Source organism: Chinchilla lanigera, unplaced genomic scaffold (assembly GCF_000276665.1).
Source record: "Chinchilla lanigera isolate Chin_1 unplaced genomic scaffold, ChiLan1.0 scaffold00001, whole genome shotgun sequence".
Taxonomy (NCBI): domain Eukaryota; kingdom Metazoa; phylum Chordata; class Mammalia; order Rodentia; family Chinchillidae; genus Chinchilla; species Chinchilla lanigera.
This window is the reverse complement of record NW_004955402.1, coordinates 43,164,894-43,192,228: the sequence shown is the minus strand read 5'-3', so window position 1 is coordinate 43,192,228 and position 27,335 is coordinate 43,164,894. Positions and strand designations below refer to the sequence as shown.

At 44.2% G+C, this 27,335-nt stretch overlaps 1 protein-coding gene across 7 annotated transcripts in view; it reads right to left on the bottom strand.

Moving 5' to 3' along the window:
* Positions 1 to 572: 572 nt before the first annotated feature.
* Znf532 (zinc finger protein 532) overlaps positions 573 to 27,335 on the bottom strand; it is a 116,395-nt gene continuing 89,632 nt past the window's right edge. For 5 of the 7 annotated variants that reach the window (XM_013511060.1, XM_013511055.1, XM_005372990.2 and 2 more), the window contains 4 exons: positions 6,900 to 7,012; positions 6,214 to 6,294; positions 4,540 to 4,687; positions 573 to 3,083 (listed from right to left, as the gene is read on the bottom strand). In XM_013511060.1, the coding sequence (XP_013366514.1) occupies positions 2,589 to 3,083; positions 4,540 to 4,687; positions 6,214 to 6,294; positions 6,900 to 7,012 (837 nt within the window). In that variant the 3' untranslated portion in view covers positions 573 to 2,588. The remainder of the gene's footprint in view (positions 3,084 to 4,539; positions 4,688 to 6,213; positions 6,295 to 6,899; positions 7,013 to 27,335) is intronic. The other 2 variants (XM_005372992.2, XM_005372995.2) reach the window with 1 other exon arrangement.

Below are 27,335 nucleotides of genomic sequence, written 5' to 3'. Positions count from 1 at the left end.
TTCCCACAGTCCACTACAGAGCAAATGAGCTTGCCAAGAACTCACTGAGCACGCATCCACAGGACTGTGCTGTTGGTCTGACTGCACCCTCTCTCAAAGGCCCACATCTAGCACGCACCGCGAGAATGGAGAGCACTGAAGCCCCAACATGTGTTCTTGCTCAGCACTCCGTTCACAAGTATTCGTGTATTTCACTAATAGCTAAAATGTTCCATACTAACCTTTCTGAATTTCTGTCTTGTCCCTTTTTCTGGAACTGCTATGAACCTAAGTTGGAGCTTCCCATTTTGTCATTCTTGACCTCTGACCTCTTCCCTATGTTCCACCTCCTTATCTCTGCGCTGCATTCTAAGTAATTTCTGCAAGCTCTGTCTTCCACTTCACAGTCCCAGCTTCCTAAGACTTGAGAATCCAGGTTTCCCTCCGGAGCTACTGCATTGGTTAGCAGTGGTTGTTAGTGTGGATTTCAGTTAACAGATGCAATTCCACATCACCAAGCATTTCTGGGTGTTTAAAAGTAGAAAGACTTCCAGGTTATCTTATAAAAGCCATAATGCCAAAAACAAAAGTTCTAGGATCATGTTTTACACATACTTTTATTTGTTGAATAAATGAATATTTGTCCATATGTACATAACCACATAGAGCGAGCACTAGATTTAGAGCAAAATATTTGGGTTCTAATATGCAAAGCCACTTACCAGCTACGAGGGCTTAGGCAAAGAACTGAATCTGAACTCAGCTTCCTCAACTGTAAAACTAGGCTATACAGACCCATGCGGCCCTCCACATAGGTTTATTGCAAGGTCCAAATGCAGAAACATGTGAAAGTGCTATGATTACAACTTAGAGCAATACAAATATAACTGTAACGAGTAACAGCAATCAAACTTCAAGTTGAGGAATACTTAATCACACCCTTGGGTTGTACTGATGGAGTCAAGAAGGAAGTGACCAATAGCTGATTATTAACGAGAATAAATACGCCACTCCTCCTAGTGGGAAGAATCTGGCAGTATCCTTTAGTCTGTCCCAGCAATTAATCACTTCCTTAACTTCATGAAGATGTCAGAGACCCACCATCAATAACTCTCTCACAGAAGCACAAGGGCCAAATGTCCCACGTTTATTTACATATTAAATGTGTTTAATACAGTTATGATGGATGTAGTGTATAACACCTGACAGCAGCAAGACCTTCTGAGGAACCAAACACCGACTACATTCTATCATGCAAGTATCTATATATACACAAAAGAATTTCTTTTCTTACAAAAAAAAAAGTACAAAACACGTTCAGGGATAAATACAAGATATAAAATGCAAAAGAAACCACAAAACAATAACCAAAAAAAAAAACAAAAACAAATACATACATATAACTCTGCCAGAGAACTACGAACAGAAGGGACAGAAGAGTACCTCTGCGATGCTTCAATGAGCAGAACTACGGAGGCGAGCTGTACCTACTGAAATGTCTAAAGGAAACCCAGGTGGCTCAGTGCTTCATCTAATGGCCAACTGCGTGTGCAGGCTGCTGCATGGTAAGTCGGTGGTTGAAGTTGTGCATCCCAACTCTAAGTACCAGAACGTTTGGCAGTAGCACCCAGAACAGGAAACGCCAACTGCTTAGACAGCAAAGGGTTAAGTCAACTATGACTTTTTTTCCTGTCAAGAGCCAGAGAAATACTTGATATCTTAAGTGTGTAATAGTTAATAAGTTACGGGACAAACATCTGACTAGACGTCTACTGCTCTAACTACGTGTTTGTAACTTTTACAGTAGTCCAGCCCTTTCAAAGCTTTACCTCCTTGTGCTCTTAAGTCAGCCTTGCAAATGTGCCCCCAACGATCGATCAGCCTTGCTTTTTCCCTTTAGAATTCCCTTCTTCCTCATTTCTCCAGATGGAATTAAGCACATCTACATTCTTTACTGGATTCCGGGCCTGTTCTACCCACTGCTGGGAGAGCGGGTCCCTGCAAGGCTGCTTTAAACACGCTGGGTTGGGCGTGGGGTTGGGTGTGGCCTGGGCCGCCCCAGTGAGTGCAGCTGTCCGGGCGGCCGTGCTTGCGGGCAGGCGCGCAGGGAGTAGTGCTAAGACACTTTAAAGTTCCTAGTGTTGTTGAGACCACGATCACCTACAATTTGTGTAGTGAATTCTAAAAATTAAAAACACTAAAAAAGGCATTAATGTTAGCCTCTGATTAGTGAACCCATTCAAATTTGTGACATACAAAATGGTTTATCTGAATTCAGGAACTGACCCTAAGAACTCTGTTTTAAAGAAACAGTACAAAAAGAAAAACTCTAACCCAAAAAACTCAAAACATTTTCCACTAAATACTGATACAAACATGTAACAAAGAGTATAAAAGTTATTGTTTAAATATATACAAACTCTTTTAAACTCAAATACTGTCATGATCCTTACGGAGGAGATAACCTGACGGTGAGGAGGGTACACTGAGAGGGAATATATTGCAACAGCCTAGACAGTACTGTTAACTCTATTATACTGCAAATTTTTGTAACAAAAATGTTTCTTGATTCCAATGTGGACAGGATTTTCCTTATGGAACATCTGTGGCTATTTCTCAGCGGAGCTCATTCTTTTGGACTTAATGAAGGCCATGCCGTGTGTCCGCATGTGCGTGTTTAAGGCAGCTTCTGTTTCGAAGGTCTTTGCACACACCTTGCACTTCCTGTCTGACGCAGCGCCGTCCGGCGTCTCGTCCTCGGGGCCGGGCTTGTTCTCTTGCTGGTTGTCCTCCCCGGCCCCGTTCTGCTTGGATGCCGGCTGGGGCTCCTTCAGCTTGTGCACGATGAAGAGGTGCCGGGACAGGGAGACGTGGGACGTGTAGCAGAGGCCGCACTCGCGGCACTGGTAGGAGGAGCCATCTGACTTGTGCTGGGGGATGTGCTCGTGGAACTGCAGCAGGTTCTCGGTGGTGAAGCCGCACACGGCGCACTTGTGAACCTTGAACACGTTGATCTTGAGCTTCTTCAGTGGTTGAGTGATGGCTCCTCTGGGAGGTCTGAACTCTAAAACCGGTTCTTCCAACTTCCGCTTGGGACTTGGGACCTTTCGGGGAGAAGCATAACAAATAACACAACTGAAGCTGCCCTGCTGTATCTCTGGTGAATGACTGCCAGAAAGGTACACACTGTAAGTGCGGGACTAGGGCTTCTTAAGTCACCCATCTGCCCTGCCAAAGGCCTGTACCGTCCCTCTACCCTCAAATAGGAACCGAGTTACCACCCAGGCACAGGACGGGCAAACCAGAACAAGTGCAGCGATCTGGAGCACAATGGACTCAAGAAAACAAGCAGGCGGTACAAGGCATGCTGGGAGAAACAGGGTGGGTACCTGGGGTCAGGGAGGGCCTGGCAAAGGGGGTCAGGGACCCGACGCAGGAAGAGAAAGAAAGTAGCCCCAAGGAGCGTGAAGTCACACCTCACTCTGCCCTGTGTTTTGGACAGAGCAGGGTGACTGCAGTGGCAGAGGGCCCAGGGTGTACAGGAAACAGGGTCCCACAGAGGTGGAGGGAGGCGTTGGGTGACAACACATCGGGCTCTGGTTCTCACTGTGACTATGCTGGGAGCTGCTCTTCCCACCTCAGCAACACGCCTTGCGGCCTTTTCATTTGTCTTTCTCCGTCCACTCTGCCTTCCCCGTCCCTGCACATATCAAGTCCACCAAGCCCGCAGGACACTTCCTCTCCATGCCCTGTGGTCCAGCCTGCTCTGCCCAGAGCCTAAGCTATGTTTACAATACTTTCTTTTAACTTCTGTGGATAAGGACTACATCTCAACGTGACACTAGTCTGATAAGCTTTTTACACAATGATTAACTCCTTGCAAAGCATTTATGTGTGAACTGCTTTTACCTAAGTGCCTTCCAGACGTAGCGTGGCACCAAGGCCAGCAACAGCGCCTGACTTTGCGGCGTCCCTGAACTCCAATGGCACGTGGTGCACACAATGCCTCTCACACAGGACCCTATTTATGGCTGACTGACTAAAGTTCACCACCCCCATACAAGAGTAAGGCTTGGGGGCTGGAGATGTAGCTCAGTAGGAGAGCACTTGCCTATCACATGCCAGGCCCTGAGCTCAGTCCCCAGCACCACCAAAAAGGGGTAAGAGGGCATAAATCTGTTGTTTCATCCTTTATCATTACAAGGAACTAATCCCTCGCTTCACTGTGATAAGGAACCTATTATCACTGGCATACTATCAGAAAAAGAATCTACCTTTAAGAGATTCCTCCAGCTAAGAGACAATTTCCCTAAATCAACATAACTTTTAAGTTATATAAGCAAGTAGATCCCTATAGCTGTCTCTGGAAGGGCACAGAAGAAATTTAACAAAAGTTACCTTTCAGGAGAAGCTGAGGTGTCAAAATGGGTATGGGGGATTATCCGTTCTTTTACACTTTTATGTGTAACCTGAATTTTTGAAACTGCAACTGAACGCACAGGTAGAGGAAGACGATGCACGGACAAAACAAGTCAACACAGCTTCGCTGTGATGTCTGACCTTGGTGTCTTCCTTTATTTCGGTTTCCTCCTCGTTGGTAGCTTCGGTCATCTCTTTCACATCCGGATCCTTGATTCCGTGCATGAGCTGGATGTGCTTCTCCAGCATCAGCCGCTTGGTGAAGGTCCGCCGGGAGTCCGGGCAGTGGCTGCAGGGCACAGACGGGGAGAGACCACCCTGCTACAGAGGACCGGCCGCAGCTGCAGGGCCTGCGCGACAGCCCCAACAGCCCCAACAGCCCCGACAGCCTCCCCGCGCTCAACTAACGCCAGCGCTCAAGGACAAGCAAGCGGTGTTGCCAGGAGCCACAGGGCCCAGTTTGTGAAAAAGGGGTTAAAAAAACAGCTTTTGTAAAAGAAGCTCTGTTGGTACAGGACTAGACTGATCTGCTTCAGTTGGAATATTCTAGGTTTAATCAAAGTACGACTTAATTTCTAATTCTACGTTAGCCTTAATTTTGAAACACAGAATACTAAATTTCCAAAGTTTTCTTTACAACAGCTCAGAATACCTCAGAATTTACACCATGATAGACCAAGCAGGCTATCCAGTCCCCTCTGGGCCTGCCATGCTGCTGTTAGGCTGTGAATTCCCCTGTCCCTCTGCTGTGAGGAGACAGAGCCCAGCCCAGTCTTGTCACCAAAGCATCGATGTGACCCCTGTGTTTATCACCACAGCCCTGGAACAGGTTCGCTCACGGGGTACATTCCTAACGTGCGTGGGTGGGCAAAAGTGTGCTTCTTTCTCAAGTACACACAGACAAAAATGTGGAAAAATGAACTGACCCATGACAGGCCACTTATTTAAGTTTTCATTTTACCTTGTGCCAAAAATATTGTAATTAAGAAGATAGTTCGAAAGATAGGTATTTACTGTTTTCTTAAATCAGGCCAAAAAGTTTTTAAAACATTCATAACATGCTGCTGATGGATGCTGTGTATCCATCCCACCAAGAATACCACTGCAGTGAAGGGGACGAGGAGCCTGGTCTTGTTTGGAACCAAAACTGTTACTTTCAAATAATGACTGGCTCCGAACCTGAAGACTTCACCTAACAGGCCGTCTAGGGGCAGTGGCAGGAGCTGGCACCACAGAACACGCGCTCTTAACTCATGAGGAGATTTCTGCCAGCAGTAAATTAGCTAGGAAGTCCTGGCATCCTCCTGCTGGACAGGGACTTCACAGGGAAAGAAACAAAACCTATCAAGGAGGGATTATGGCCAGGCAGACTCCTTTCTCTCCTTTCTCAGCCCAAGGCATCCTAAATTCTGATTCTTTTCATTCATTCTCAACATACAGACTATCTATGGAACACTGTCACCTCGCTAAAATCACTTACCTCTTTGATTTCACTCCTGCTTTGCTACCTAGAAAACTTTCCCTATCGAACCAAGCCCCAGCAAACCCTCGCTGGGGTGACAGCCAGCTTCACGCCTGTCCCTGTGCACAAGGCCCACACCACCTGCTCTGACCCCTTTTTTGTGGCGTTACACACTGGCTCTCCATATTCTGGGTCCTAGAGATCTCTCTGATGAGAAACACCTTGCTCTACCAACTCCCCTGAGAGGTGACTGAGACTGTCCACTACCAATATGGTAACACATCTGGTCATTACATACGAAGAGGCAGCTGGCCACTGAGGTGTGAGAGTTTATGGCCCACTCAGTCCCTCACCTGTGTCTGGTCTCAGCCAAGAGCGAGTACTGCCAAAGGGCCCAAGGACCTGGTCTGGACTGGACCTTTTCCAGGCCTCCTCTGAAATCAAGTAAACTGACCTGTCAAGTCAATCTACAATGCTGCCCAATCACTACTTCCCACCAGTAAACCAGCCACCTCCGCTCCCAATTCTCAGTAATAAAAATGTCACTGAGGGGCTGGGGATTTAGCTCAGCGACACAGCGCCTGCCTGGCAAATGCAAGATTGTGACTTCGATTCCTGGTACCGGAAAAACAAACAAACAAAAAAAAGTCACTGAGTAATATAAAAATTTAATGTATGTGGTCTATGCAAGTGAGATGACCCAATCAATAAAACTGTATGCCAAAATAGAATACAGTCAAGAAATCTAATCTAGAAACTGGAGCAGAGGGTGAGGAGTCAAAAGTTAATGGTAAAATATGAAAACAAGGCTGAGGATGGTGCTGCACACCTATAAGCTTAGCTACTTGGGAGGCTGAGGCAGGAAGATTGCAAGTTTGAGGCCAGTCTGGACAATTTAGCAAGAACTTGTCTCAAATTTAAAAGAACCGGGTATTCCCTGAGTTCAATCTCCATTACAACAAAAGCAAACAAAACAAAACACTCCAGAAGGTGCTGACAACCCTCTCACTGTGCTTCCACATTAGAAATCGTGACTTACGAGCACGTATAAACTTTCCTGATGCCTTTGTGCTTGATCCTGTTGTGGCGGCACAGGCTGTGGGAGGAGCTGAAAGACTTGTCACACTGGCGGCAGGGATGCTTCTTCATTTGCTATCGAGAGAAGAGAGGGTCACTTAAAACAACAGCATTTTAAGTACTCTCCGAAGCTGTACGTTAATCATTACGTAGGAATACGGTAACAAAAGCAGAAGGTCCTTCTTTAAAAACATACTTAAAATGGGGGCAGTTCTGGGGTAACCATGAAGGGGCCAACTTCAGGAGGGTGAAATAAATGGAGAAAAAAATTACATTTTCTCCTCTAGACATTTATGTTCTAATACAAGTGTCCAAGTATGTTCAACAGAAAACATTGGTGCAATGCTACTTTCTACAAAAAAGAGTAAGCGCTATTTTTTTTAAAAAAGAGACAACATATAAAACATACTACATTTAGCAAATAAGGTTATTACTTATATGTTGTCAAGAGAAAGAACATGCCCCTTACCCAGTGTTAAATTAGACATGTCATATTAGATTAAATCCCTGGATAATGCTAAACATGTTAAAGCTTTATCTATCAATGATTAATATTCATTATATAATAGAAGTCTGATACCATTCAGTTTAGGAACACCGAATTTTGAAGCTACTTTAAGGAAGTTGTCAGTATGTGTAGCTGGTAGGTAAGAAAGTTCCCATGTTTGCATGAAAGCTATCAAGCACATAACCCTAACATTTTTGGCACTGAAAAGTTTCCCACTTGGCTAAGAGATAATTACACTAATTAAATGCATTTCTGTGTAGAACTTACAAAGTAAATTAGCAGCGTAACTTTAAAGCAAATTCTTTGAGTATGATATTCGTAGTCTGAAATAAATTATGTCATATCACAGGAAAATTAAATCATAAGACCTGTCACTCAGGAATGAAACAAAACTGGCTCAGCCCTCATTAAAAATAAAACTGAAGTGGTAATCTGTCTTCATGTGCAATAACCTTACTATTCTCGGCAGGAAAAGATACGTAATCAACTGTAAGATGAGTGATAAATAATATATTTTTTTTAATTTTTATTAATCACCTCACAAGTATGCTTTTAAACTGGCAAGCAAATCTATCTAAGTGACGGAAGTTTGGCTCTAGAGAACCAGAGACTGGGTGGCACCTGTCTGCTGTTCACATCATGTGACCCAGACCATGTGACCCAGGTACAGCTATTCAACCTATCAGCAGCAGCCTCCTAACTGTGAGGTGGGGTTACAATAGTGCCTTCCTCAAGGGCTGCAGGAAAATAGGGAACAAGGTAAAGGGACGCAGAAAAGAGACTAGTAAAGTTACATGTCCAGTTTCACTTAGAGTGGGAAACTGTCTTTTTAATAAAGCAAAGTAGTCCAACGGTTCTATGAAACAATCTTGAATTCAAAGGGAAGAATTTTCTTCTCTATGTTACAAATAAAAATTGTACCAATGCTTTTACTGATTTTCTAAGGATAAAATCCTGCCTCTGAGACATGCTGTCCCTGCTCCCAAAGGTATTCCTTCATAAAAACTTTTCATCACACAAAATAGCCCATCAGTAACCTTTGGTCTACTCATGTTACCAAAAAAAATGAGTAAGTGGCAGCAAGTCTTTAGTTTTGAATAAAACCTGAAGAACAGAATCCCTAACAACACTTCAGTAATAACACTCAAAAATCAAACACTAATAATCCCTTTTCAATTTTATACATATTAGATCAACACATTAACCCACAGAGTTAAGCAGAAGTTAACTTTCTAAAAGCCAGGCTGGGGATGTAGCTCAGCGGCACAGCGCCTGCCCAGCAAGCATGAAGATTGAGAGTTCGATTCCCGGTACCAAAAAAAAAAAAAAAAAGATAAAAGCAAGAAAGTTTTGGCAAATAACTGTAATGGATGCGAGGGATTTAAGTTTATCTTCCTAGCAATGTAACAGGGCGAGAGGCAAGGCCCCAGAGAAAGGGAAACTGGACTCTGAGGTGAAGGGTTTAATATTTTCCTACTGTATGGATACATTAGTATCTAAGCAAAATTCTAATGGAGGAAATCTTCTGCGGACCAACCGCACCACACAGAGCGGACGACATCTGAGGCACCTTCTCTTCCTCAATTTTACAAAAACAGGCAGAAATGAGCTGAGCGACTCCAAAACAGCAAAGCTTCAGATTAGCAAGCAAAACTGAGGGGATGAGCGGTGTAAATAAGGCATTCTTGATCAAGCCTGCCACGCTGTCATCACCCACCTCCACAGATGGTGGCGCCAGAAACTGAACCCAGAGGCTGGGGTACGTGAGTAGGTGCTCTACCACTGACTTTCTTTAAATTTTAATTTACTCAAGGTGCTTTAATTTCCTACTATAATTTTTGTCTTCAATGTTATAAATTCATAACTGCTACTCAGTGACAAAACAATTCTTTTTTGTAGTTTTGGTTTTGTTTTGAGACAGGGTCTCGCCTATGTGGAGCAGGCTGGCCCTGAACTTGCTTCCGTAGCCCAGCCTGGTCTTGAATTCTCAGTGATCCTCCTGCCTCCGCCTCTTGAGTGCTAGGATTACAGGTGTGCACCATCATGCTCCACTTAGAAAACAATTCTTAGAAGTTAAAAATGGAGAAAGTGTGAAGAAAGGATAAAGTCAATCATTCTGTTTCCAAGATTTTTAGGATGATTTCATTCTTCCTGGCTCCAATGTAGTAGAAGTCGATACTGAGGGAACCAGGGCTTTGAGGTGATTACAGTTAACTACACTTAGAAAAGGAACATGTTTTCTCACTTAATTCTGAGTTGTTTCGTTCATTTTAAAATGGTACTCTCTGAAGAAACAGCTAATGTATAAGCTGTCAAGGTCCTAAAATGCACATAAAATTTTGGTGTAGAATACCAAATAAAACACAGGGGATGCCTAAACATCCTACCCAATCCCTCCCCCATGATGAAGTTGCAATCCTCCTGCCTCAGCCTCCAGAATATCTAGGAGTACATGTCTTTAGAAGGTAAAAACTGGTGGGTGCTGCCAAGTGTCACTCAACAGACAGGCAGGCTTGTAAAACCCTCCATGTGCCCTCTTCCACTGTATCCACCACATCTGGGACTGTGCCACTTCTAGCCCTTCCCAAAGGGAAAATGGGCACAGAAGATGAATGTTTAAATCCACTCAGGACATCCAGGCAGCCCTGACAGCGTAAGTCACTCACGAAAGGACTCTCAGAACCCCTTCACAAAGCGACAAGAATGATGGGACAAGTGTGTTCAAAGTGAGGGGCGGAGTATTTTGAGAGGGAATTAATGACAATGTGTCTTTAACTACAATAAAATTTTTTTAACGTTTTTTCAACTTTCACTGTGTTTTTTTGACCAAACCACAGGTATCTGGCGAGACAGCCACTTCACCTTTTCATGAGAATCCTGCTTCACCCACGAGAGGTATCTGCCTCACACCAGCACACAGGTAGCCTCCTTACTTAACCCTAACACCCAGCAACGGCCACCAACAGCCTATTAAAGGGCACACAATTTGAAATCTAGGACAGTAGCAAACCCTTCCCGACACCTCCTATGCTTTTTCCTGCATAGGTGGCTCTCCTGACATACAATGGGGTTGTGTTCCAATAAACCCATCTTAAGTGAAAACGCATTTAATGCCCCAGTAAACCCACGCAAAGTTGAAAATTGCAAGTCAAGCCAAGTTGTGTACTGTCTGTACATACATAATATAATAAAGCTGAACTGATAACTAAGCCCAGTAAGAGGCTAATAACAAAACACAGCGGTTGTAACCGTGTACTGTAACGAAAGTTACCTGCTGTGTCTCTCTCTCAAAGATCTCACTGTACTTCAGCTTTTCACCTGCACAAAGCACTTCAGGCATATCTGAACTGCCAGTTTCACGACTCCGGCACTTTTAGTGCCGCAGCCACTGTTAGTAAAGTAAGAGGTACCTGACAGAAGCACTGAAAAGCCACAGCCAAGACAGCAGGTAAGCATGCAGAGGGTGCACTGGACAAAGGGATGACTCAGCTCCTCGTGAGATGGCACAGGACAGCACAGTGCAATCACACTACTCTCAGTGGTACAATGTAAAACCTGTGCCTTGGGGGTACCTGGAATCTTCTGCTTTATATGTTCATACTGCAGTTGTCCATGGATAACAGAAGGTGCAGAAAGTGAAACTAGATGGGGGGCTACTACACTTATAGAGAGAAATTTGAAGATGTGTAAGAAACCCAGTGATTGCTGGGCATGGTGACACATGCCTGTGATCCCAGCACTTGGGAGGCTGAGGAAGGAGGATTGCTGGGAGTTCGAGGCCTGCCTGGGCTACAAAGTGAACTGAAGGCCAGCCTGAACTACATAATGAGATCCTGTCTCAAAACACTTCCCCCCAAAACTAAAGTGAAGCTTACTGACGTAAAACCTACAAAATGTAAAATGTACCCTTTTTAAAGTATAGCGAGTAGCTGCCGTGGTACTCAAGATCTGCAATAGACAATCATCCCTGAGATGCCCAGGAGCCGCATCACGGGCAAACCCTCCTCTTAAGTTGGCTCATGGCAACCACTGCCTATTTTTCATCCCTCTAGTTTTGCTGTTCATCTGTTATATTCTTGAAACTCCACCACAGAGCAGGCAGCTGTCTACATCTGCCTCCTCCACCCAGTGCAATAGGCTGATGATTCAGTGCGCACAGAAGTATCCCACTGTACGGATGTACCCCAGCCTGCTGACCCGTCTGTCAACCAATTCATGTCTAGGTTATTTCTAGCTTTTGGAAGTAATGAATGAAGTGACTGTGCACCTTCACACACAGTGTCTGGGGTGGGCAAGTGACTTCGCTTGTCTTGGATAGATGTAGGAACACAGTACTGAACCATATGGTGAGTTAAATAAGAAACCAGCATTTCCACCGGCAGGGGAAAACAGCTTCAGCTGCCCTACACCCTTCTCAACATTCAGTGCCACCCTTTATTCGGGTCTTCTAAAGGGCAGCTAGTGGTATTTCATTATGGCTTTCATTAGCTTTTGTCTAATGGCTTATGGTATTAAGGTTTTTAATAAGTTTCAATTAACAGATAAAACATCTACCTACAGTCAGTGTACCACTCCCTTCAAAGAAAAGCCCTGACCACTACAAGTGTTAATTTCTATAAAAGGAGTATGTGGGGCATTTTAGCTATGAATTACCATTGTATCCTTGCATTGTAGCACAGATAAATACTCAGTGAGTCTTTAAGAATAAAGAGGGCCAGGAGTGGGGGCACATCCCTGTAATCCCTGTCAGGAGGCTGAGGCAGGAGGATTGCTGCAAGTTGAAAGCCAGCTTTGGCTATATAGTGAGTTCACGGCCTGGACTACATAGTGAGACCTTGTCTCAAAAAACCCTAAATAAATAAATAAATATTAAATATAACATTATCCATTAGAGAAATATCAACAGGTTGTACATAGTCATCACAAAGTAAACGCAAGGCCAAAAAACAAACAGAGCAAGCAATGCTTACTTCCCAGAAGACAGGTCACGCTAGTGTATTTAAATGCTGACAAGAGGCTGAAATAGGACGGGCAGGGAGGTTGGGAGGGCTCAGACAGAGAAACAGCAGCTCTTCCCACAGGCAGGAGCTGAGGCCCTGTCCCTAGATAGGCACAAGCTTATTAAGCCTATGGTGGGAGGGGGGCAGCAGGGACCAGGAAATGGAGGGAACTCCAATTCCAAAGTGAAACTATACGGCACGTCGAGATCTAGTGGGCCTTCATTTTCTTTCTTATTTAATTATAAAAGTAATCAATGTGTACTGCAAAATAAACATGAACAACAGCTTGCAATCTCATCACTCGAACCACTGTCAATTTCTAGTTACTGTATCTCTGTCCCCTTTTCTTTCCTGAATATATGTATACATTTGTATGTGAGTCTATAGCACAGATTTCAACACAATTTTTCCCACTCAAAAAGTGAACACATCTACATACAGTTTAGTATTTCTATGCTCTTCATAATGAGTGCAGAGGATTTCACTCCATAAATGGGCTGTAATTTATCTTCTGTTACTGCTTTGGGTTGTTTCAATTTCTTTATAATTACAGACACACATTTCTGTAGTCCCCCATTTATTCCTGGAATTAGTCAATACCTAGTTTAGAAGCTGTGAAAACTTTAAAGACTCTCTGATACTCTTTGCCAGTTGGTACTTGTTCACTAAGAGTCTCCAGCCAAGATCACTATTCTTTAACTCCACCAAAGCAATCAGTAAAAGATACTTCACTTTTTTCATTGTCCAATAATACCAAACACCCATCTGTGTATTCCTTGGTCTGTAATGCTGAACATCCATCTGTGTATTCCTTGGTCTGTGCTTGTTTAGTGAACTGTTCGACCATATACTTTATGCAGTTTTCTATTTCTAACTGAGAAAGACTGGGTGGGGGGAGCAGGGTTAGAGAGCAGGAGGAATCACAGTTACATTTTGGATATGCTAACTTTAAGGGGCCTACTGGCAGTCTGTTAAAATGCTAAGCAGGAGCAAAGGAAGGCTGAACAGACTATAAGGGATATGGACCACGCTGAGGGCTGGAGGAATGTCCTTGTCTGATGAGCATACACCAGAGCGTCTGCATGCAGGGATCACATGACCCACACATTAGATAGGGTCATTCTGACTGCCAAGTGTGGAAACTGGGAATCCAGCGACAAAGCTGCCTTGCAACAATCTAGTGGTAACGCTGTGTGCCCTGGTCTTAGAACCTAAGGTGAAGCCAATGGGAGGACCTGGTAGGATCTGTGTAGATGCTGAATGTGGATGACAGAGGGGAGGGTAAAGGAGCTCAATAATTATTCCAAATTCTTTTGGGCCAAGCACCAGGTAGAAGTGTTGCCAGTTAACTAAGAAAGACCTGGGGAGAAACAGACTGAGGGACGGGGAAGAATTAAGAGATGCATGTCTTACATAAGCTAATTTTGAGAGCCCACTGGAGATCTAAGCAGAGATGCTGAACAAGTGGTCAGATTCAAGTCTGGGACTCCAGACAGAGGGCCAGGTTAGAGACGCAAACCCAGGAGTATTCGTAGACTGGATGGGTGGGAAAGACAGCGGGGCGATCAATGAGGCAGGAAGAGAACCGAGAGAAAATGGCACCCTAGAGGCCTAGAAATGAGCACTTCAAGGACCAGTGGACAGCTGCTCCAGACGGGCCACGAAACAGCCAGAACTCTTGGGCGTGGTGACGTGGAGGTCACTAGAGATCTCCACAAGATGGTAGTAATGGAACGGGAAGAAGACCAGAGCCTCACTGGGAAGACCAGGGGGTGGGGGGTGGGGGGACACAAAGAGTAGAAAGGTACTTCAGGAAGATCGACTGTCAAGAAGGCAGAGGAAAATAACAGCATAACAGTAGCATAACGGTATGAAAGGTGCAAAAGCGTGCTTTATTTTGAGAGTGACTGAGAAAAATGAAGATGCAGGGCACAGGCCAAGCTGCAGACGATGGGACACAGGGTCACCCTTGGAATAAAGAGGACAAAATATGTGAATTCAGACACTAGAGGGTTTTCCTTATGTGTGCCACCAAATCCAAGCTTTCTGGTTTCCATGACAAGCCACAATCTAATGGAAATGGAGACTCATTTCTGCCTTCCCCCGCGACACAGCCTCCGCTCTTCCTGAGCCCCATTCAGCCCTCTCCAGCCTTAGGCTGGCTCACATGCAGCTCTGGGACCTCCCGGCCACCGGTCCGCTCCTCCTCCTGTCCACATCCCACGCAGCTGCCTGAGCACACAGCTGGAAATGTACATCTCGATGGCTCACTTTGCTGCTGAAAGCCTAGCTGGTTCTCTCAGCAGCTTTAAGGAGTGATGTGGACTTGCCTGGACCCTGGCCCCAACCTCCTCACACGGTATCTAGCACGCGGTGCTCCAATTAAGTACCAGCAGCCACAGACCACAGTGTACAGTTCTTACCACATGCCTACTCTGCTAGCTGCTTGGCACATGGGCAAATCCCTCCTGGGTATCTGACAAACACCCCCCTGGGTAGTCTTTCTGCTGCTAACACCCCCAAGTCACCCTCCATCTCTGCTTCCTTGTCTCCTAGATAGAAATCCAATTCTTCTCTGCTACTGGCACACTGAATTTTAACTTCTTCATACAAATCTTTCCTCTTCTGACTCTGTGAAGGCCAGACTGTATTTTACTATTCACTCTAGTCACAAAGCCTCAACAGCACCAAGCTGAAACTGGAATTCTAAGTAGTTCTCATGTTGCACTTAATTATATATCAATTTATGATTCTTCTAAGTCACCCAGCTCTTAAACTAGTCTTGGCTTTTACAATGTTTCTCTTTTTACCAAACTAAGCATCTGTAGGGCATGACTTCATTTACGCTAGTCATAGCAAGTGCTATGCAATCTGATAAATATTTGTTGAATAAAGGAAGGAGGCACATTTAGAAGAACAAATATGCTTCAAAGTTAAAACATTCCCAAGGGATGAATGAACACCCTGTTTTTAGTTTCAGAAGCAAACATACCTATAACACACAAATATCCAGATGAAACAAAGGAAGGTGGCAAAGAAAACAGGGGAAGGGAAAAGAAAGGTTGACCATCCCTAACCCAAACATCTGCCAGTAAATGCTATGCAAATATTCCAAAACCCCAAAAATCAGAATCTGAAAATACATACTTCTGGTCCCAAACATTTTGGATAAAGGATACTCAACATATAGTATACACTGATAAACCTGAACAGTTTTGGGTGTTTTTTTTGTTTTGTTTTGTTTTGTTTTTTTGAGGGAGCACTTCGGAGACAGAATTTTCCTGTGTAGCTGAAGCTGGCCTTGAACTCATTATATTTAGCCCTGCTCGGACTCACAGTAATGCTCCTGCCTCAGCCTCCCAAGTGCTATGATTATATGTGTGTACCACCACACCTGGCTTGAACAGTTTTTTTTTTTTAATGTGTAAATACATCCTGTATAAAGTAAATCAGGTTTTCTATAAAATACAAATAGACTTTATAATAAAGTTGCGTTTTTAAAAAAACTCACTTGAGTGTAATATTACTACCACAGTTATTAAGTAAAAGTGGCAAGTTTCACTCAGACACTTCAAGCTTTTCATCAGGAAAACAAAAACCACTTCATAGGAATTACAGTTTTTCCTGAAAAGCAGCTCTGAGCCTGCCACACAGACACTACCACCCACGCTTACTCTCAAGACTTCTCACTGAAATTACATGGCAGCAAGTATGCTGGAGCAATACTGTGGGGATCTGGTCCCTTTATGAACAGCAAAAGAACAATACTGGAATGGTGCGAATATGAAGGAACTGTGTCATCATGTTAGAAGCCTTGGGACGAATTTAAGTAATGGCCCAGGAAAAAATCCAGATGCCCTCTCTGAATGGCTTGTTTTACCACAATGTAAAAACTGGGCCATGCATATTTTTATAGTAAACTTTTTATTACATACATTTTTGTAATAGTCAAAAATGTTTCTCATTTATTCCTACCAGGTGTGGGTATAATCAATATAAGCCTGTAGAGCAGGAAAGCTTTGGCGCCGATTATATAAATGTAACCACCAGCTATAATGCTAAGTTACAGGAAATAAACCTGCTTGCCCAAGCCACTGGTGCTCTCTTAGCAGGTGATCTCACACAAACACAAGTAGCCTTTCCCTGAGGTGTGGAGCCCTGGAGGCCATAAACTCTAAAGTCCTCACTTAGGGAGGGTACTGTTGAGATCATGCAATTCCAATTTCACTGTATCTAAGAATAGACTGGGGAGTGTTTTGGTATACACAGCACAGGAAATTCAAACTGCCTACATGTGAACGTTTCAGAAAGTAGAAGTTTTGAGTTCTAAAATTAATCAGACCATCCAGGACTCTACAAATTAGAACTGCATGGTTCTGGGCAAATACCTAGACACAGAGTAGGAGTTCAGACCACAGGTCAAGCTTTTTCTGTACCGGACCAGAGGGTAAACACTAGGCTCTGCAAGCTGTAAACTACTCAATTCTATCTTTGCACTTTGGAACCAGGTAATAATATATAAGTGAATGAGTATGGCTGTGCTTCACCAAATTATTTAAAAACAGGCGCAGGCCTGTGAAATGTAGTTTGCCACTCCCTGAATTAGACCAGTCTCACACTCAATAGAAAACAGGTCGCAGTCATGCAGAACCAAATCTATTTAATGAAGTAGACAACCTAGGTAAAACAAGTCATAAATTATAAGGCAAGCGGAAGGCTTGTACTGATTTATGTAACACAGTCTGTACAGGTTGTAAGTACCAGCAATATAATTGTAATGTGCATATGGTTGAGGTGACAACTTTGAAATGAACTGTGCTCGTAACAAATATGTGCTTGTTGCTATGCTTAAACAAAACAAAACAAAACAAAACCAAGTCTCCCAGCTTTCTGGTTGAAGACTATCTAGTTTACTGGACATTGTACAACTGAAAGAGTTTAACGACCCAGTAACAAATGCACAACCACAAAAGACCAAAGCCAGCGCAGATGAGAAACATGTTGCTCCATCGTGTTCATGCTCAGAGCAAAGCCAGACACCCAGCAGTGGAAGAGAAAAGCACTGGAGGGAAGGCGCACCTCCTAAGGAAGCTGCAGGACTCAGGGCGGTGAGAGGCAGCGAAGTTACCAGGAGGCCCGCCCCTTCCTGGGGCAGCAGCACCTTCCTCCACTGAGCAGTGGCCGCAAGCAGCAGGGGGTTGGAAACCCCACTACAGACGCTAAACAGACCCTGTGCCAGTGCCCTGTCAGGAAAACCCTGTACCCCACTCTCCCGCCAACCCCTTGACTATGTCCTCCTTCCCCCGTCCTCACTGGGAGGCGCTCACACAGTGCATCCGCCTGACCACTCTCAGTCGACATCCAAGGAAGAGAAAATGAGGCGGGAACATAATTCCGCGGTACACGCTGCCCAGTATGTGCAAGGCCCAGGGTTCAATCCCCACCATCCCAAAGAAAGAAAAATAAAAAGGACACACAAAGCCTGGGGGCACTTGCAGGCCCTGGCCCCTTACACCTCTGCAGAGCCTGTGACTACGAAGCCCACGCTGGCTCAGCTCAGTCCCCGCTCCTGTCTGCAGGGACTGGTCCTGTCTCTGAAATCGCCTTGCTTCCTAAATGTTTGCTCACAGGGGATGATGCAGTACTTCCCTATTATTCCCATTCTGAGCATCCAGTCTTCTAGGAGACACCGAAGGAAGGAATATATGGAACGTTTTTCTCCGAAGGCAGACAGTCATTTGGCCCTTTTTAATTAAAAAGCATTCAGTGAAAAAGGTCAGTCTAGAAAAAGGTCACTGTGAAAGACAAACACTGCAGAATTTTAAAAATGTCTGAAGACCTAAGTAGGACCTTTCTTAAAAAAAAAACCTAACCCATCTTTTTAAAGATAATCAGTGTTTTTATCAGATGACCTGTAAAAAAAATCTGTTAATATCGTTAAAAAGTAAGCAGGCATATTTTAAATGTCCAAAAGCAAACATTAAACTTGATTAATGACAGATTATTTTCTGTATGATTTAGCCCTAGACCATACAGGTTTTTCCAGCTGTCTACATAAGCTGTTTTAATGAGGTAATGCTGGCAGTTACAATCAACTTTCAAAACAGATAGTGAAAGAAAAATAGGACCAGAGGCCAAGGGACCCCTTGGAACGTTCCCAGGGCGGCGTCATGCCCCCGGCAAGAATAAGCAGCCAGACGACTACGGACAGGCACCTCCGCGCCCCCTGACTTGTTACTGTGGACGCCCGTTCAGGAACCGCAGTGCTTGGTTTTGAGCGAATGAGATACTGTAGATTCCCTTTTCCTGCCGTGAACCACCTTCCAACTCTGTTTAGCAGCAACAGGCACACACCCTGGGCACTAATGTGGACTCGCCGAATCTTATCAATCAGATAGACCTTTCCTCCACGCTCACAGCTTACCCGAAGCTGTGGCTCTTCTGCCAAACAAAAGTTTGTTCTCCAAAATCTGGGTGGACACTTTAACGCCACACCCCTAGGCTTTGGCAAGGGCTAAATGCTGTGAGACGAAGACCTGCAGCCCTCCCAGGTCTGAAGCTTTCCATAAACTAAACTGAGTGAGAATCCATGACCTCTCGGCAACCTCCAGCCAACGCCCGCTCTGGAACTACAGTACTTGGTTTTGAGAGGGTGAGATACTCTCTCTGAGATGCTACTTTACAACTCCTTTTTAAGTCAAGCCTGGCTCCCAACAGCATTTTTAACATCCCCAGTTGAGTCACGTGCAGTTATCTTCCATTTCAAGGCAATGTCAATTTACAGACAAAATCAGGGGTTAAAATCTGGTCGACCACTTGGGTTTAGGAACACATTTCCCTAAAGCAATCACAAATGACAGCTGCACCCTTGGGCAAAACTGTAACAGTCCTGCCACGCACTGGGGCAGAACCACAGCCTTGGAGTGACGTGACAGAGTGTAACCACCACGCTCAGCACTGGCTCCATCAAGAAACCTAATCCCCAAGCAAATCTGTTCTCTTTAAGGTAGGAAAGACACAACGCCCCTTTGCCTTCCCAACCCACGGACCTGCAGCTACGCTCCACCTGCCAGGTACCCCAGGGACAGGAAAGAAACCCGGGGCACAGAGGGACTTGAGGTTTGAGAGATGACAAGTAAGGCATCAGTAGTGTGGGAAAGCAGCGGGGTGAGAAGACAATGCTTTGCCAACAGTAAGCTCCCCACTGGCGGGCAGCAGACAGCAAAACCCAACCTCAAACCGACGAACTAGGAGCTGGACTCACCGCCGTCATGGGCGGTGGAAGCACAGCTGAAGATGAACGGATCTTCTGTACAGGGAAGGAGGGAGCCCCTGGTTCTGGGTGACGTTTTTAATAAAGAATGTTCTTGGGAATCTTCCCGGCTCCAAAGTTAACAGCAGCCTATTAGGCATTTTACTACATGTGTCTGGATGTCTGCAAACATCTCACAGACCTCAGCACCCAGTTTAACCAGTTACTGCTTACGTGTCTTGCATGGTGCAGACTCTTCCAAGACAAGTACCGTATGTGCTATGCTTCATGTACAGACATCCAACTCAGTACCTACAGCCTGAGTGATTGTCTAAAGCCTGTGCAGTGAGCCTGCACTGATCACTCTCTTTTGGCTGGTGATTCTGGCCAAAGGCTTGCATCTGCCAGGCAGCAAGGTACAAGCAAAGGGGGAGGTCTGAATATTTTTATGCAGTGGAAAGCAGGTGGCCATGGTCAGTTTTTGTCCAAACACTGGGGTCTGAACCAGCCTAACTGACCTAGCATGGCACAAGAGACAGACTACTACTTATCTGCATCCCTTTCTTCCACATCTACAGAGCTCTGTGTTTAACTTGCCAGGATCGGGCCGCAGGTATAGCTCAGCAGGCTTAGGCGCTTGTCTGGCAAGAGTGAGGTCATGAGTTTGATTCCCGGTACCAAAAAAACATAACAACTTGCCAGATCTCCAGGCCCTCAAGGACATTATAATCCGCTGAAGACGACAGAAAAGAAACAGGAAGAGGTTGCTAGCACTCCCGATTGAAGTCACTCCAGATTCATGAAGGCCACAGCAGGCCACAGGAGCTCACAGGCAAGCAAGGAGGCAAGGCAAGGACTTCTTGGCAGAAGGAATGGGAAGAGTGAAGACACAAGCACATGTCAAGAAGCCGCAAGCAGTTCTGGGTCACTGGAACTACACGAATGAGCAGGGCAGAGGGCAAAGTACAGGCACAGAGTCAGCTTGCACAGGGCCTCCACACTCCACATTAAAATGCATGTGGGTGATCAATCCAGCAGCTGTGCGGGTCTGAGGGGAGCTCTGGGCCTGTTGGTGAGTCTAATCTACCTCGACTCTCTGTATCCTCTGGCTCCACATCCTTAGATTCAACCAACACAGAATGAAAGTACCCAGAAAAAACTGCATCTGCACTAAACATGTACACTTTTCTTCTTGTCCTTATTCCCTAAACAACACTGTGTAACAACTACTTACATAGGATTTGCATTGCATTAGGTATAAGCATAATCTACACACAATTACTTAAGCATCGCTGGAGTTTTGTATGCCTGAGGAGAAAGCAGTTCTGGAACCAACCCTAAAGATACCAAGAAGGTGACCGTTTTGGGTCCAAATCACAGGACTGGTTCTGCCAGGGACCCTCCACTGGGACCTCCAGCTACACCAGCTCTAGGAATTCCAGCCCCTAAAAAGCCCACTGACTTGATTACTGTGACCTAACACATTTGCCTTGCAACTTATGTTTCAAATTTTATTGTACATCTCTCTGTTTAAGGTTTTTATACTTAGTATTCAATGCAATGAACTTTAATATATTTTCTTATACAGTACAATCTCATCTTTCTCATAGAGTACAGAAAATGGTCCCTACCATGACAAAAAGGAGTTAATAAAGTCATGTCCTTTTCTTTATAATAAATAACTGAGCGTGAACAAATATTATCTGTAGCCCTTCAATTTATTTAAGCAAACTCGGGAGAGTTTACAGAAAAATGCCTCCTAAATGGCTACAACAGACATTTGACAAACAACTTATCCCAAGAGCAAATCCTCAGGAACATCTGAGATGTACCCTTTCTGGCTATAAACACAGTGTGGAATAAGAACTTAGTCTCATTTGAGTCACATAAAATGTCACATAAAATTAAGTTCAAAATAACTTAATCTTTCTTGAAAGATTTTATTTTCCTTCATTTTTCTGTCCCTCATGGGATGAAAAATAATCAGTAATTTTAGAAATACAAACCAGTTACTTGCTGTCATTTCATTTTCTTTCAATTTAGACTACTCAAGCTCTTGTTCTTTTTCTGAATCCTTCACTTTCATTTTGGATCAGTGAAACAAAGCAGAAATTGCCTCAAAAGGGGCTGCCCAGCTTCTCGTTCATGACCCCAAGACAAATGGTTTGCTGAAACAGTCTTAGTAAACTAACATTAAGGCAATAATTATTTTTAAGGTAAATTTCTTAAATGAAGATAAGGCCTATAATAAAGACTTGTGATCTTTCTAGCTATTTCTAATATATACAACGGGTACATAGCTCAGTGGTAAAGTGCTTGCCTCGTATGTGCAAGGTCTTGTGTTCAATCCTAGAACTATAAAAAATAAAAATACATTAGCTCCCAAACTGACGTTATTCTCCAAACTCATCTTCCTGCTAGGACCGCTTTTACAAGCTCTCCAGTGTGAAGAACTAAGTACCCTAAATAGCTTTTCTCTCAGTTGTCAGCTGACCTAATACCTTTACAGCAAAACTTCTCAGGGGGAAGAAAGGGCAGGAGTGGGAGAAGAGGCACGGAAGAGTGCGAAGGTATCAGAATTCTCCGGGAGAAGCTACACAGACACACTTCACACCCACCCAGCCCCACTCACTCTCCCAGCCCCAAACCCTACACACACCAACAGCACAGCCCTGGTGGATACGTGCAGGTGGGGGCTTTGGGTTGCTTGCCCGACGACCTCTGCTGTAATGCCTGCCCTCAGGCAAGGGCCTTTCCGTGTTCTGACTCCTTCACAAGAGTCGTCTCTTTCTCCAGGAACTACCCCAAATCTCTCCGGGGTGGTCCAGGCCTGCTACAATCCATTCAGCTTCTAAGTACATCCCAGGCAATTGCTAAGAAATACAGGCTACTCTAAAACGTGGCAGACTCTGGCGGGGAGACTGGTCCAATTAAGTGACAACACCATAGCACTATTCGCCACAACTGCAACCACCTCCAGTGAAGCCCTGGCTCCTGCTGAGGACTCTAAGGCCATTACACCAAACCCTCCCTTCCCAGCTACAATACATGTTCAATGATGATGGCACAACCAACACCAACTATGACAGAACTCCTCGGCTAAGGGGATTATATCAAAAGCAGAAGGAAAAACTAGATGGAGGGGCTGGGGATTTAGCTCAGTGGCATAGTGCCTGCCTGGCAAGGGTGAGGTCGTGAGTTCGATTCCCGGTACTGGGGGAAAAAAAATAAAACACTAGATGGAAAAGCTTATTTGCTAATTGGTTCCCATTCACAACAAAAGATTCAGTGAGACCAAAATTACACATCTTTTGAATACAAGTTTTTATTCTGCACCAAGTGGTAATTGCTCGGCTGGGGCTGAGGTCCCTGAGGAGTGGGCTACAACCCACCCTGCATAGAGAGCAGGACCTGGTGGATCCCAAACTATCCTCAACCTCACTGCCTCACCCAGAAACATGCTTCTACCAGCATCCACTTCCCCAGCCCCACAGGAGGTGAGAAGTGAGGCCACGGGTTAAGTCTTCTATCGTATTGGCTCATTCTCTCCACCCACCTTCACCTCAGCCACAAGTTACCAAATCATCCACAGTCAGATGTATTTAAGTATGCATCAGCATCAATTTTACAAGATATATCCTTACATTAAAAAAATCTGTCACTAAGTCACACAGAGGACTCTATAAAACCATATACAGTAACCCATATTAATAAAATCCAAAATGTACTAAAATATAAATTACAATAAAATTAAATTTTTACTCTAAATGGAATTATGAAATGTATAAATAAATTTTAAAGATATAAAAATACAATATAAAATTTTAGGTATAAAATTATTATAAAATAAAATATGCTGTAAAATATCAATTTCAGCAGCCAAAAAGAATTAAAAGTACGTTTCTTTTTTCTTTTGTTTTTGCTTTTGAGACAGGGTCTTGCTATGTAGTTCAGACTAGGCTTGAACTCATGGCAATCCTCCTGCCTCAGCCTCCCAAGTGCTGGGACTAGGCATGTGCCACACACCCAGCTAAAAGTAAGTTTCATAAAGCCAGTAACGAGGTACTAGAAAGCACAAAGCATTAATACACAAACTCCAGTTTACATTTCTTTTAACCCTTCCATTTACACCTGACACAAATGTTAGATCAAGTGAGGAGCCATCCATCTCTAACAACTGACCTGAGATTGAACAGAGTATGCAAATGATGTAAATATATTTTTCCTAAAACCTTGAGTGATCACAAACAAGATCTAAACCAAAAAGATAAGAAAACTGACATTTTAAACCTGTTGCTAGAGTAGTACGACTTTGACTAAAAGTTAGTATCCCCAAAGCTGAAGATGAGACTGAGCAGGATAATAAACCTATTGTCTCTACATTTAAACAGGAGACTGTTTAGTATTTCAAATAGTACACACGTCAGGGCAACCATATGACTTATAATAGTAAAAGAGTGAAAATAAAAGCATCTAAGTGCAAAGACAGTATTTTTACAACATTAACTAATGGTCATTACCAGCATGAAGACAAAAGGGAAATGGGATTTTTTTTTTTATTTCACAAATTTCATGAAGGGGAGAATTTATGCACCACTGTTCATTTTATAAATATGACTATGATCCAGGTTGGGTGAGATGAGTTCCCTAAAATATATATATATATATATATATATATATATATATACACACACACACATATATATATATATATTATGTTTTAAGCTACACCTATATTTATAATCCTGTGAAGCGTGAGCCCTGCAGAGCTCCGGGGAAAGTCTGACTCTGAGCATGGCAGCCCTGCGCTTGGAAACAAACTCAGAGTAGGTTTAAAAGATGCAGGAAGCAATGGCTCTGCATCAGCGGCTCTGCTACAGCTCGAGCACCAGCCTTCATGCTTCCATTTCCCTTTTCTGCCGCTAGAATTTTTTCCCCACATTTACCTGTATCTCCACATATGCTGGACGCATATTTTAGAATAGAAAAAACCAGTACAGATATTCCAGATCACCAGCAGCTATTATGGAAAACGCAGAACGTATGGTCTGTGGCCTTCCCTTAAAGGATTTACAAACTGGAGCAGAAATGTTAAGACGTCCTAGAACTGCCTACAGTCAGGCCTTAAATTCTATCAAACAGGCTTTGGGCTCGATAATGCTGGCATTTCTTCCTTCCATGGAGTTCTGTCCTGTGAATTCAACATCGGGAATAAACACCTAGCTGGGCTTGAACTTTCCCAAACATAAAAGTGGCAAAGGTATGTGGATGCTACAGAAATCACATGAGCAAGGGCCCCACCTAGCAACAAGGGACAGACACTACGTGGCTGTCCCCAGGTGGTAACCAGCGCTCTCAACCTTGGATACACACAGAATCACTCGGAAGCTTTATCCATGCTTGCGCAGCACCCGTTCCCCCTCCCCTAGAAGTGAGCTAACTGACCAGGGGACAGGAGTGCTGAGATGCAGCTCTCTGGGTGACGCTATGTGCAGCCCTGTATTACACTCACACTCCCCTGCAGCCAGCTGCTGACACAATGACTTCTTTCTACAGGTTGTTTCCATCTACAAATTAGACCAGCTGAGAAAAGAAGTGCTTTTTATAGTTTCGTTAATTCAAGGAGTAACTTTTGGATGGTGAGGGGTTTAAAGCTGCCCTGTCACTGCAGTTATGGCTCCAGTCCACGCACTATTACAAGCACCTTCACTTCATTCCAGTGTAGGTCTCAAAGGCTACCTTGGCCCTGGAATCCTTTCGATTCCACCCCTTTAAAGGTGGACATTTGGCCACTACTGAAGAGTAATTCCAGTGACAGTAGACATTTCTCCCACACATAGCCCCAGCCAGCCTGTACTTACTCTGCACCTAGTCTCCCATGGAGGACAGACCTGTGAGGACAACTGTCTGAGCGCACTTTGACCCTAGCATCTCCTTTCCTCCTGACACTGTCCTTAGTCTCTTGTCATCCTAGTCAGCCTCCTCCGAGTGCTCGTTTGTCAGCAAGGGTAAATGGGTACCCAGGGAACCTGAGCACACCATCTCAGATTCAGCAAGGCCACCTTGCTGGGGGTGGTAAACTCTACCCATCATCCCCCCTCAGGGTGCACCGGAGAATGTACTTCTGAGCCCCCTTCCATTGTGCCTGCTCACATGATAGGTTCTGGCCAGTGACGCGTGTTATGTAGCAGAATACGTGGAGGCCAGGTATGACTGCCTAATGTGGGTCTTCCCCCATATGAACTATTACCTATGTTGAGATACTAGGGCTCAAAGAACAGCTTCAGTCACTGAGTTCTCAGTGTAATGGATGACTTCCAAAGAGAAATGCTCAAACCCACAGCAAGCCTTGCATGATGTGTAAGACATGAACTTTCACTGTATAAATCAATGGGCTTTAGGGAATTTCACTCCCATACAGTCTAGGCCAGTGGTTTTTAAAGTATTGTTCCAAAATCAATAGCACCAGCATCACCCATCCCTGGGACAAGAAAAAGTGGAAATGACTGCGCTCCAGCCCAGACATGCTGAGTCAGACACACTAATGACGGTGCCAGCAAGGAGACGTTAACAAGCCCCAGGTAGTTCTGATGCTCACTCAAGTCGTGAGAACCCCTAACTAGCCTAGATGTGAATGCTGTCACAGCAGCTGCAAAACAGGACAAATAAATAAGGTGTGGTGGTGCATGCCTATAATCCCAGCACTCGGGAGGCTGAGGCAGGTGGCTCAGCATGAGTTTGACACCAGCCTGGGCTACATAGTGAGTCCAAGGTTAGCCTGAACTATGAGCTATATAGTAAGACCCTATCTCACGAAAAAAAAAAAAAAGCAAGCACAGTGTTAAGACATGAATAAAGACAAAATTTCTTTTCACATAACTCACCCAAGCCACATCTACACAGTAATTGGGTACTTGATTACTTTTAAAGTGAAAATCTATGCATTATTTAGGACTTACCACCATTTCTTTTCCTACAATCAAGTCACTGATGGCAACATTAGGTAAAATCTGATCCTAGGTGGAAGCTCTCTCTCTAGCACAGCAATTAGCCACAGGTTGGTCATAAATATTTTATCCAGGCCCTTTTGCACTGTCCTATAATAGTATCAAAGAGAATCTGTCAAAAAATATTTGCTGAAGCTCAGTTTCTCAGTCTGCAGGTTTGCTCTACATAATGCAGAGTTACCTCTGTGGAAAAACTAAGACTTACACAAAATCCTACGTTCTCAGGCTGTGTCAAGTTCTTCTAGCCAGGGCTCAGCAGGACCAAGTCACCTTACAAACTACTCTCTGGAATGGCTGGGTTCCTTAGGGTGAGAAAGACTTTGAACTCCTGTAAATCCACCAAGCTTCTTTTATATAAAGCAAGATATTCAGTCACACCTCACGCTCCGTGAGCTATGTATGCGCACACCCCGTCAGTTCCGTGTAAAGATGGAGAAATGAACTTACACTAGTTGGACTACTTAGGGCTTTGCTCTCTTTCTCAAGTTGTTCATCAATCCCCTCTAGTGACACTGACTCCCTTTTCCTGTACAAGCAAAACGGAGTTGAGTGGTTTGTCTTTTCTTGGTCAACTGTAAATGTCACATAATTTCCTTCAAAACAATGGCCTGTGGCTGTTCTGCTCATTCAT